Source organism: Schistocerca piceifrons, chromosome 7 (assembly GCF_021461385.2).
Source record: "Schistocerca piceifrons isolate TAMUIC-IGC-003096 chromosome 7, iqSchPice1.1, whole genome shotgun sequence".
In the NCBI taxonomy this organism is placed as follows: Eukaryota; Metazoa; Arthropoda; class Insecta; order Orthoptera; family Acrididae; genus Schistocerca; species Schistocerca piceifrons.
The window spans coordinates 11,502,766-11,516,507 of record NC_060144.1 but is presented as its reverse complement, the minus strand read 5'-3'; the positions used below and the strand labels follow the sequence as shown (position 1 = coordinate 11,516,507).

At 38.5% G+C, this 13,742-nt stretch overlaps 1 protein-coding gene across 1 annotated transcript in view; it reads right to left on the bottom strand.

Moving 5' to 3' along the window:
- LOC124804976 (1-phosphatidylinositol 4,5-bisphosphate phosphodiesterase-like) overlaps positions 1-13,742 on the bottom strand; it is a 543,720-nt gene that overhangs the window by 355,319 nt on the left and 174,659 nt on the right. The window contains exons 5-7 of the mRNA XM_047265367.1: positions 5,551-5,630; positions 4,239-4,374; positions 3,964-4,064 (exon numbers count right to left, since the gene is read on the bottom strand). Coding sequence (XP_047121323.1) covers positions 3,964-4,064; positions 4,239-4,374; positions 5,551-5,630 — 317 coding nt within the window. The remainder of the gene's footprint in view (positions 1-3,963; positions 4,065-4,238; positions 4,375-5,550; positions 5,631-13,742) is intronic.

The window sequence follows — 13,742 nt, the reverse complement described above, 5'->3', positions numbered from 1 at the left end:
GCATTGAGACAAGCTAAAGTTGACTTTGTATCTTTTCTGGGATGATATGACCAATGTCATTTGAACTGTTTTGTTGGGAGAGTTAATTTGATGTTGGAAAGCTGCTAATTTTAGCTACAGGATCACATATTGGCGCAATTCTTGTTGATTCCTGGGATTATACTAGGCATGGCTTTCTCCTCAACAGGAAATGGAAGGATAAACTGGCTGGGCTAATAGCAGAAAACTTAAAGACGGGTGGAACTGTCATGAGTAGCACAGTACCAGAGGTTACAGAGCAGAACTTTTTTAGGATATGGAGGACAGAAGTAAATAAGATTTTGAGAGAGACCTGGATTGAAACAAAATTTCAGTTTGAGAAAGAAACTAGACAGCATAATTCTGGCATGCTGCATCAGCATTTTCAGCAATCAGCAGAAATTTTATTTCCACAAATTTTATCTCAGCCACTGTGAAAGCCTAGCTATCCTTATTGCATCAAAGTATTTGAGATTAATAACTAAAATTAATAAACTACTTGCAGTATAGATGTGTTAACATTTTGCGGTCTAGCTGCGAGCTATGCTCGCAGTCCCTGCACTAGGCGTTGCTGAGAAGCGACATGACAGTAATAAACGTAATAAAAATACATAGAAAAAAAACTACGGGTTATACTCGCAGTTTGTGTGTTTTGTTATGCGGCTTGATGGTTTAGTTATGCAAAAAATCCACTAGATAGCAGCACCAACAAGAGAAATGTTTGTGTCTCTAGATTCTGACACATCCACATGTAATCAGTGCCGGCAAGATGTCACATACTGATATCGCTTACACATGAAGAATTTTTGGATGTTCTATTCAATGATTCAGAGTCTGAAGGAGCATTTTGTGACAATTCTGAAGATGACAGAGATATTGCCGATAATTATAACATATTTACTAGAATTTCGACTTTGTGGCATGTTGAAACATAAAATAGTAGGCTGCTTGTACATGTTTGCTATGTATATTTCATGTAATATATCTTGACTTCTAATGATAATACAGTTTATCCAGTTGTACATTTGACTTATTTATATACAAAGGAATAGCTTCACAATGATATTGAAATGACGTCTCAACAGGAAACGTGTACAATAGATCACAAATTTTGGAATGGTAATTACTTTCAACCTCTCTCTATGGCGGACTATTATCCAATGTGTGATGTTGTGCTGTGCATCCAAGAATGCTTTAACTATTTCACATGAAAGCCAATTATGTGTAGAAATAATTTATAAAAAAAATAGTAATGTAATTTAGCTGTGTATTGTGATTTTTGTAATAAATACGTTTCCGTTGTTTTTATAAAACATAAACAAGTGCAATATTCTTTCTACCTACAATAAATCCTACCATAAAACTCTTATTTTCCTCGTTTCAGCTACAAACTTTTGATGTCAGAGCAAATTTAAGTGAAGTTGGTAACTATGATATGGTATTTCACTTTAAAGTTTAAAGTACAGTAGTAAAACAGAAAAAACTGCAATGATTTATCTGTAACCATTCCTGAACTATGATTTTTTTGAAAAATGACAAAAAACCCCAGTCTGATGTGCTAGAATGTCATACTAAGTCCCAGACCTTAAAGTGTTAAGTTTCACTTTCTCGAGAATTCTCAACATTTTTAAAAAAAGGTAGTATATAGTTGGCTTTTTAATCATCTTGTAGCATAACATATTGTCACAGTCACAGTTCATATTGCTCAAGGGCTCTGATATTGAGAAACGTGTCTGCATACACAATGAAAATTTACTTAATTTGTTACACAATAAATTACAGACCACTTGTATATTTAGTGATCTATCAAAGGCATTTGACTGTGTAAATCACAATATACTTTCAAGTAAATTAGAATATTATTGTGTAGCAGGAAATGCAACAAAATGGTTCAACTCCTATAACCCTGACAGGAAACAAAGAGTGTTAAAAAAGGAAAGAGACATGTATTAAGCTATCAGCCAACATCCACCTGAGAATGAATTACATTTGATGTTCTAAAATATTCCATTTTAGGGCCTTCACTTTTTCCTATTCATATCAGTGTCCTTTCATCAGTGGCACTGTCTAGTTTGTTCTGTTTGCAGATGATACAAATATTGCAATAAACAACAAATCATGTAAAGCCTTACAAAGATCGGCCAATGAAATTTTCATGGATATCATTCCTAGACATAATGGTTCCTAGACAATTCTTTGTCACTAAACTTTGAAAAAACACACTTTATACAGTTCATAATTTTTAAGAGGTTTCACACCAATATATGGCTACAATACCAAACAACCAGTCAGAAGAAGTTGACGCATTAAATTGTTGGAATTACTGCTTGATAATACGTTCAACCAGAAGCATATAACAGAACCCCTGAGGCACCTAAACCAATTTCTTTTTACACTGTGAATGTTGTGAGACAGAGCTGATATTAAAAATAAAAAAAAAAGCTACCATATTTTGCTTACTTTCACTCCATAATACCCTGCAGGATTACCTTTTGGGGTAACTCATGAACCCAAGCAAAAGTTTTTCGGATCTAAAATGTGTAATGACAATTACCTGTGATGTGAACTCAAGAACATTCTGATTTTCAATAACTTCCGTTCACCATCACTGTGCCGGCACTTGTTATTACATCGGAACAATAACAATTTGTTACACATGGCTGATGAGGCATATCAGTCAGCATACCCAAAACCCAGGAAACACTTAGGACTATGAAGTATGGTTCCTCTAATGTGACATATGGTGTGCAGTCTAGTTGAAACAAGTGGTGCAGTCTACTTATAAACAAGACATCAGAAGTTTCACTAGTGTGGTATTATTTGGGAATGTTTATTTGGCGATACGGGGCTCCAAGCAGCAGCAGTGTTGTTTCCAGGTTCTGATTTCTGTGTAGCTCCATACTCTTCAGCCATACTATATATATAACATTACAAGGTCTGATGCCAGTGATCAACCGTGGCAGGGGAAAACTTGTTGGTAAATATAAAATGTAGTAAGTTATGTAAAGGAAGTATTTTAAGGAATTTATCGATATACATGTTGATATATATGAGTGAAATATAAGAAACGTATGATATACATGACCAGAAATAAGGGAATAGAAATTGCTCTTTTGTGTGTGTAGTACTATTTGAGTTGAGACATTAGCTTATATCAACACTCAGTAGGAATAATTTAAGATAATGCTTCTATAGCAGCACCTATCAATGTTGTCAACCTGCTTAAAACTCATTAACAAAGTGTTTTCAAAGGGGAAAAGAGAACCAGTTTTTGAATAATGCTGAGGGAAAAAGAGGGTGGAGGCAAGGCAAGGGGGGGGGGGGGGGGCTGAGAGGGGAGAGGTGAGTGAGTGAATGAGTAAGTGAGTGAGTAAGTGAGAGTGAGAGTGAGAGTCTGAGTGAGAGAGAGAGGGGGGGGGGGGGGAGCACTAGGAATGACTTTTCTTGAAAAAAAGTTCCATTTAGTTCCATTTGTTTGGACACTGAGGAAGTTTAACGTTTTTATGTTAATTAAGCTTACCATTAAGAACTGCATATTTTTATGAAGAATCTTTGTAAATAAAATAAATAAAAACAGTGACAATGAGGACAAGGCAGAAAGGCATATTGTAGAGGAGGAGAATATAAAAAAAAGTTTTAAAAGTCTGCATGACATGACACCGAGGGGATGGAGACAGGCAGTGACTGACAGATTTGATAGAGTTGCTGTATGTGTATGAGAGAAGGGCAACAATTCGGCAACATATGCAGATTTGTGAGGGTCTCACAACTGTATTGTTTCAAGGGTTGATTAATGAAAATCTAAAATAATTTGTTGCTTGCAGATTTTTTAAATAGCATCTGTCAGATAACTTTAAGATTGCTGGAACATGTACTAGTGACAACTGTGTGACATTAGTATGAATACTGCTATCTGTAAGCACTAAATCAATGTACCATACTCACATTGATTGGAAAAGTTCTTCAATGTCGGTTCTTGGACAGATCTTGTGGTACAGTGCATAAAACTTGTTAAATGTGAAATCTGCCGCATCAATTGAAGCATGCTGTAAATTTAAAACAAATTACAAATATTGTTACATTCCAGTCTGGATTTTCCATTGTTGTAAAATTACAAATACAATGTTTATTCTACTGAGCTCATTCGTAAGCAAAGACATAACCTTCAAGAATAGAAAAATATGCATTAAAACATGTCATTATCAAATAAGGTAACCTACTTTTCTGTGGGGCAGACCCAGCTCAGATAGACTTTTGTAGACCAGCTTCTCTGTTTGTCCAGATGCAAAAGTTTTGGCTACAACTCTAACAGGAACTTTGCCCTTGGGATTCACAAGCAACCGAAGACGCATCCAGCTGAAGCATGAGACATATACTTTTTGGCAGAGGAAATGAAATGATAAGAAAAAAAGTCTTTAGGATGAATTCATGCAGCATAGGTTGTCTCTATAGTAGACTGAAATAAGTTGTAAAGATGCCACACCATATGACCTCTAGTAACATTTACAGGTGAAATAAAAATCCTTTACACTCTTTGTTTCTAAGGCAGCTTCATTATAATTGTAGGCTTCACCGAATCATTCCATTATGACTGAATGGTTAAAAGTGAGTGAGTGAGTGATTCTCGCCTTTCGGATTTCCTCACTATGCTTGGTTAACAGTGTGATTTTGGGTGCACAGCTGAGTTGCTATTTCCATTTTATGCAGTGTGTTTCAACAATCAACCAAGTTATCTTCATCAGGTGCTGTGAGCTGCATTACTATGTGTACTGATGTCCAGACAGTGAATACACATAACAACAATATTTGCAGCACCTGAGGAAGACAATAGGTATACACATTATTTAACTCAACAGAATCACAAACCAGTCAAAGTAGAAGACAAAGGGGTTGCTGTAGTCTCCCTGATTCTCATCAACATCATCAACCTGTTGCAAAAAGCACACAAAAGAGACCCTTTTTGTTGTAAGCACAGTTTTATGGGATGCTGTACACTATACACCTGTGAATTACATCATTATTGGATATGAATCTGAAACTACCTCTTCATTATTTCAGTTGAAAACCTTCCATGTGTTTTTGAAATCTCTATGGATTAGTAAACATGTTTTCAAACTCAGAAGTCAGTCACCAGCTCACCTGGCTAGAAGGTTTTTCAGCTGAAGATGATGCAGCTACATCAAAAACACACATGAGGTGAATAAGGAACCTCTGAAAAGAATCAAAATGCATCTCCTTTTCTTTAATAAATCCACACCTACAACTAGTCATATTTACTTGAGCAATGGCAGAATCACCATATTTTATAACAGAAGAATCAGTTGTTGCAGAGAGTACAGTTTATTACAGTACTAACACAAATAAATAAGCACAAAAACACCAAAAGTTTTAATCTTGTGAAATAAATTAAATAACAAAGAATATTAGTGTTCATATTATGTCTTAATCATTCTGAAGAAAAGCTATTAGAAAGTTAGTAAAATTTTAATGGCTAGCATGCAAAAATCTGTAGTTTACATTGGAAAAACTTACTGTTTCTTTAAGCACATCATTGGGCATATGTTGTCTGCTTTCACATTGTGTGTGATTTTCCTCAGTCCATCTAACCAGACCTAAAAAAGCAGCAAATGTAATATTTAAGCCAGAAACATGCTGTCATACATATTGTAGTCACTTGTTCACTAAAAATCCTCTGTACAGGTATCTAATCTCGTCTAGGCAGTCCCTATGGAAGTGATACTTATTGGGTTAATGTATTCCTACATTCCTCAATCAATACTGATTCTTGAAACATCACAAGCAGGCTTTTGCAGCATAGTTGACGTCTATCGTCAAGCATCTGCCACCTGAAGTATTCAGCTTCTCCATGTTACATTACCACCGGTCAAACAAACCTTCATTGTATACTTTAAATACCCCCTGTTAGTTCTATTTGATACAGCTTTCACACACTTGAACAATGTAGTAAACTGTGTTTTGTAAATATTTTACAACCCAAATCTTTTGTATATTGATTGCCTTATGGGAGTGACATAACTGAGTAATTGATATGTGTCAAATGCAGTGTTTCTTTAATTCTGAGATGCTCTTTGATCTTTCTGTGCTCATTGGCTTGCAAATGTGTTTGGTTTGTGATTTGTGGCTGATTAATAAAAGAGAATATTGTCATACAAATAATGTGTGTATGTGTTTTATATGTAGACAGTAACATTCCTATATAATTTGTGCCCCCGAAGAAGAAATTGTGTTCTTGCGAATAGGTTATTTGCCATGGTTCACACGGATAAATTTCTTTATGGGCAACACGAATAATCTACTGCATGCCATTGAAAGTGCCATCCAGTACATTAAACATGAAACTGAAGTTCTGCAATGGCCTTCTCCTGTATTTCAACCACTGGATTCCACACCACATGCTGAACGAACTTGGAGCAATGTGCTAATACCCATGCCGGTTTTGTCATCACCAGTTACACTGATGCAAGCACTGATCAATGCCTCTCACAGCCACACTGCACTGTCAAGTTACATTAAACCCACATGAACATGCTATTGGTGCTGGTTGCTCAACCCGCGTCAGTACCACCCACAAGAGCAAAAGACTTTCTGTCAGCTTTCATGATCCTCCCATATTATGTTTACAATTACAGGCTCTGCCATGTATGCCCAACCAATCAGATATATGTTTTGTAATCACAGAAAATATTTTTGTCCACCAAGTCTGTGATGAACCCGAAAAGTTAACTTTAGCAATCAGAAACCTCGAACAGTGAGTGACCTCTTTGATGTCAGATATTATCTTATACCTCTCTCCAACATGCCTACAACACTCTCAAAATGGCACTGGTCTCACATTGCACAAAACCAACACTTCAAATGCTCATGCAGATTCTTAGTATAAGAAGTATGATGATAAGACACCATCTGAATTCTGGAGACATTTGGTCAGAATGATTGATGTATCATTTTGGATGCACTTCTACTACACATCTGACAACTGATATCACAAGTTCAGCTAACCTTAATTGTTCTTGAATGAAAGCTATTATGCAAACTGCTTCAAGTTGCTTAGAGTGCACACCATATTCGTCTCATGTGCCAAAGTGGCCATCGCAACAAATGTTGTTTCTACTGAAGACAGCCAAACCATGCTGGACCAGTCTGATGAATCAATGCTTTACTGTGATGCTACCTCTGCTCGACAACTGTTAGCATACCTGAGGACCTCCGAACCCTCCAGGCCACTGTCAATAAATTGGCTAAGCAGTTAGAGACATTGTAACTACAAACCATAGCTGCAGACAGAGCGCATACATACCACATGCTTATTCTTGAGTCTTGTAGTTATGAGCTAATTTGGGCAGGCATTTTCTGGTTTCACAGACATTTTGATCATAAAGTTATGAAGTGCATGAAACCATGTTCATACCCAAAAGCCAAACGCGATCTGGTTTAGGTGCAACAGATAGTAACAATCATGTATAGTGCCTACCCCAGAGGACCTGTGATGCTTTTAGATACACAAGCCACATAGAATTACACATTCTACTGCCAGCTGGAACACTGTCACCTCCAGCATAACTACACTCTACGTCGTCACTGAGACAGTCAGTCACTGACTATTCTTCAGGCTTGGTGTTTTTAATCTACATGGGCACAGACGTCAGCACACTGCTGGCCACATACTATCCTGATGTCAAGCAACTCAGTACGATGCCTTTAATGGCAGCCAACAATTTTGTTATATGCATGTATCGTCACAAGACTTTGGTGTTTCACATCAGACTTACATGGGTCCTTGCATGTTAACTGACAATGCACAACCAATTTTGGTTACACACTTTCTCAGCAGTCTAAAAGAGGAATGTGATGAAATTGAAGAACTGGACAGGAAGGGAAGATACAACTTACTAAACAACAGAGTAAAGACTACGACATGGAAACAAAACAGAGCAGGAAGTGCTACTATGGAAATTTTGAGTAAAGACGAAGAGGTAGTGCATAAAGATCATGACGATGCCCTCCAGAGATGGAAAGAATATATAAAAGAGCTATATGACACAAATAGCAAACCAGAAACTCTGGAACTTGAATCACACAACAGTGGAAGTGATGACGAGAAAGGACCGACCATCATAATGGAAGAAGTAAAGTCTGCCATAGCTGCAATGAAAAATGGCAAAGCGGTAGGTACAGATACAATACCGGGAGAAATACTAAAAAGCTTGAACCACGATGGAATAAGAGAAATATTGTGGTAATGTAATAAAATATATGACAGTGGTGAATGGCCTGAGGACTTTCTGATAACAGTAATGATTCCATTACCGAAAAAACAAGGAACCAAGAAATGCAGCGAGCAGAGGACAATCAGCCTCATTTCACATGCAGCCAAAGTGATGTTAAGAATAATTAATAAAAGACTTGAAAAAGTAATGGAGGAGAATCTTGGCGAGGAACAGTTTGGCTTTAGACAGAATATGGGCACCAGAGATGCAATAGGGCTCCTACGAATCTTGGGAGAAAGGTTTAATGAAAAAGGAAGAGACATATATATGTGCTTCATCGATCTAGAAAAGGCATTTGACAATGTGGTTTGGGACAAGGTGGCGACTATAATGAGGGAAAAGAGAGTGGACTGGAAAACCAGAAGACTTATAAACTCATTATATCTTAATCAAAAAGTTTCAGTTAAAGTGAGAGGAGAAAGTACAAACTTGGTCAGACTAGGAAAAGGAATAAGACAGGGATGCTGTTTATCACCTACTCTTTTCGACCTCTACTTGGGAAATATGTTTGACCAGTGTTCATTAGATGACAAAGGAGTATAAATTGGAGGAAGAAGAGTAGGGTGTTTGAGATTTGCTGATGACATGGTCCTTCTAGCCACAGGGGAAAAAAAATTACAGGATTTGGTGGACACCATTGCAACTAATGGAAAAAAATATGGAATGAAAATTAGCACAAATAAAACATAAGTATTGGCACTAGGAGGAAATAAGGAAATAAAAATTATGCTGAATGGAGAAACACTAGAACAGGTGCAAAATTTTAATTATCTTGGAAGCAGGATAGACACCGACTGGAAGTGCACCACAGAAATTAAAACAAGGATAGCAATGGCAAAAGAGGCGTTTTATAAGGAGAACCTTCTGCAGCGGTCTGGACAGAGAACTAAGAAAGAGACTCATAAAATGTCTTGTATGGAGTGTTCTCCTATATGGTGCTGAAACATGGACTATGAGGAAAAAAGACAGAGAAAGGCTGGAGGCTTTTGAGATCTAGACATGGTGGAAGATGGAAAGAATAAATTGGATGGACAGAGTAAAAAATGAAGAGGTACTGAGAAGAGTGGGAGAGAAAAGACAGTTACTAGATGTAATACAGAGAAGAAAAAGAAATTGGATTGGGCATATATTAAGAAAGAATGACGGACTGATAAAAACAGTTTTAGAAGGTTATGTAGAAGGGAAAAGTATGCAAGGAAGGAAGAGATTCCAGATACTGGATGACATGATGGACGATACAACATACAGCAGCCTTAAGAAGGAAGCAATGGATTGCAGAAAATGGAGAGGCAAAGGAACTGCTAATATAGCAGATAACTGATGATGATGACTTTCTCCGCAGGCTGCTTCAACTGTATATTTACAGAATGCTTGCCTGATGCATTCCATCAATGGTTGCACTATTCTTGGTGTAAAGGCTCATTTGATAACACACAACTCTCACAGGGTGGATAAATTAAAACACTTCTGTACTGGACAATGAAATGGGCCAGTGAGAGTTCTACCATCACAAGTTTGTTTCAGAGCTAGTAACACTGAAGATGATTACATGACTGTCAAGCACAAAATTACTAGGCTATGTACAGAAAATAGTGTGTTTGAAGGTATTCTGAAGGTCATAGTATGTGAACCATAAGTGACCTGCAAAACATTGGAAATGCTTAAGATACACAGCAAATGGTGAAGCCATGAGGTGTCACCAAACAAACAACACACACACACACACACACACACACACACACACACACACACACACACACACACACACAATGTAACATGGTATTTGTACCACCCATGGTCTGCCTGTTTCCATGAGACCAAAATTATTTTCAAAGAGGTGTTACATGTCTGAATCACACACCATTCACACAGTCCTTGGTGCTCACCATTCCGTCTAGTACGCACGAAGAATGGTTCAGAGCATCCCTGTAATGATTATCGTGTGGTGAATGCCCAAACAGTCCCAGATACCAATATCAAACATCCGGGATTTAACCAGTATTCTGGTGAGTGTGACCATTTTTAGTGTGTTGCACTGCCAAGAAGCATATAAGCAGATTTCAAAGGAAAACAATGACATACCTAAGGTTAGAGTGACAGAGGTTAACTGACTATGAAATTACTCTCAACAAGGACAAGTGCTTCATTAGTGAACCTGTGGTAACCTTCCTCAGCTGTAAAGTGTCGGCACATGGCTTCACACCCTTACCTGGGATGTTGGCTACTCTTTGTGCCTGGCCATGGCTGCAGAATTACCAAAAACTGAAGTGTTTCCTCAGCATGGTTAATTTTTATTGATCCCACTTCCCTGGAACCACTGCAACACAAATGCACTGGCTGGCCACAACAAAACAGGCAAACACCCCCTCTATTGGACACCAGAGATAGAAACTTTCAATGACTTGTAAGAAAGCCCTGCTGATGCTATGGTGCTCGCTCATGCCACTCCTAGGGTACACTGAGCTTCGACTGTTAATGCCAGTCAGTATGCTATCAGCACTACATCAAAAAGTGAATGGACACTGGCAACCTCTGAGTCTCTTTTCCAAAAAAGTGCAACCCAGCCAAACACATCAGAGCACTTATGACAGGGAGCTTTTAGCAATTTATGAGAGTATCTAACATTTCTGCCCACTGTTACCATTTACACTGACCACAAAACCATCATGTCGGCATACCAAAAGATCAGTGACAAGTGCTCTCCATGCCAATTCAGACACATCAAATACATCTGGCAACTTACAATGGATGTCTGCCGCATTCATGGCGCCAATAAAATTATAGCCAACTATTTTTCTCATATCAGCAGCCTAACACCTGTTTTGAATTACAATGACCTCACCACTGCTCAGTCTACAGATCGACAACTTCAACTGTTATTGCATGACTCCAACATCAGCCTATACCTCCAACTGTTGGATGTTCATGACACCATGGTAAGCATATGGTGTGATGTATCTTGAAACAAACTGAGGCCTTACATCATGCCTCTCTTTCGATAAATAGCTTTTGACAGTGTCCTCAACCTGCTGCACCCTGGAGTCAAGGCCACAGACAAACAAATAGTTGATTGATTTTTATGGCCTTCAGTTAGGAAAGATGCAAGTGCCTCAATTCATGTGCACATACATTTTCAATGCAGCAAGATTGAATATCATGTGCACACAAATGTAGGATATGTTCCAACATCAATAATGAGATTCATGCACATCCACATTGACGTAGTTTTCCCTCTTCCCCCATCTGGCTACAGATATACATTCATGGTGGGGGATAGATGTACACAGTCAGCAAAGGCTGTTCTGATCAAGGATATATCTGCTGCGATGACCGTTAGTTTGTTTGTCAAGATCCGGTTGGTATGTTTTGGTATCCTCTCCACATAACTGCAGACCAAGGGTGACAGTTTAAGTCAACCTTTTCAAAGAACTGTCAGAACTGTGTGGTTTCCACCGCCATTGTATCACAGACTACCACCTGACAAGAAATTGCATGACTGAGTGATGGGACAATAGTTTAAAGGCTGCCCTAATGGCCACAAAAATTCTTGGACTCAAGCATTGCCACTGGTTCTCCTAGGATCATGAATGACCTTCAAAATAGGCCTTAGTCCCTCATCAACATAAACAGTCTAAAGTGAACCTCTGAGGATCATAATAGACTTCCTCATACCCTCAACTCCGCCAGGTGAGTCACAGATTCCCTATCTGGTATAATATCTGCAGGTGCAGTGCCCTTCTGCATTGCACCATAGGTCACACCCAGTTTCTCATGCGAAGAGTGCCAGCAGACTACTATCATGTCATGTTTAACATGGATCTCATCCATCCACCGCTGCAACCTCCTTGCTCTGGACCCTTTCCAATTCTACGGTGAGGGGAACACACAACGGATATTGTCCAAAACAGCAAATGCGCCAAACTCTGTCAAGTGGGTTAAGCCCACCCAGATTTACCACCAACTTCATATGGCACTACAGTGACACTTGGGGAACAACTACATCACACTCGTCTCCAACTGTCTCCTACCCAAGTCACAATTTCCAACCTCTGCTCCCCACAATCAGCTGTGTCACATATTATATTTCCTTGTCTATCACACCCAACCATCACATATGAGCAGTCCACATATTCAAGCTCAAATTCCCATTTTTCCCCAGTGCCCCCTGGCGGGTGGGGCAGGGGGAGGGAGAGGGGAGGGGTGGAGGGGGTGAGTGACATTGTAGACCTTGTTAATATGTGGTAAGTGCAGTGTTTCCTTAACCTGGGATGCTCTTTGATCTTTCTGTTCATACTAATGGGCTAATGTCTTCACTCGTGATTTCTGGCTGAGTGTAGCAAAAGTGAAGATTGTCATATCACTAATTCATGTATGTGTTTTATTTGTTGACGATAGTGTTCCTACAGCCTTTTCCCAATATCCCACCAATGATTCAAATCCTGCCATCTGCTTTACCTACTGAAGTGTACCAAGATGGAATAACTCCGTTTGCTATAATACGTCTGCTAACATAAATTCCAGTCTTTTTGTACTCTGCTGTCTTTCACATTCTTAATATTTATGGTATACCACATATACATGACAGCTCCAAATTCTTTTCCAAACTGTGTTTCTGAATCTTATTATTCAGTGTATAATTTACATGTTGGTAATGGTAACAGTATGCATAGTTTATGTAGAAACATTTTACTTAATGAAAAATTCTAAATTTATAATTCATGTAAACCATATGTAAAAACAACAAGTCTGCAATCGCAAGTATTTGTTTTCCTCAATGAATGGTTTCAATCGTAATGATCATCTTCAGATTGATCTAAAACAGAATGTGTATATTTATGAATAAATTATGAAATGTTATCACCAGTACAAGTAGTAGTGTGATTCACACTGTCTGAGGAGATGCTACCAAACTTACCCGTGTTCTTAAAGTTAACAAAAGAGTCAATTAAAATATATGGTCATTTTGGCATTGTCACATGGTATGAAAATATGATAAAATCAAGTTATGAATATAATAGAGGGAAACATTCCACGTGGGAAAAATATATCTAAAAACAAAGATGATGTGACTTACCAAACGAAAGCGCTGGCAGGTCGATAGACACACAAACATACACACAAAATTCAAGCTTTCGCAACCAACGGTTGCTTCGTCAAGAAAGAGGGAAGGAGAGGCGAAGATGAAAGGATGTGGGTTTTAAGGGAGAGGGTAAGGAGTCATTCCAATCCCGGGAGCGGAAAGACTTACCTTAGCGGGAAAAAAAGACAGGTATACACTCGCACACACACATATCCATCCGCACATAAACAGGCACAAGCAGACATTTGTAAAGGCATACGTGCGCGTGCGCTTGTGTGTGTGTGTGTGTGTGTGTGTGTGTGTGTGTGAGAGAGAGAGAGAGAGAGAGAGAGAGAGAGAGAGAGAGAGAGAGAGAG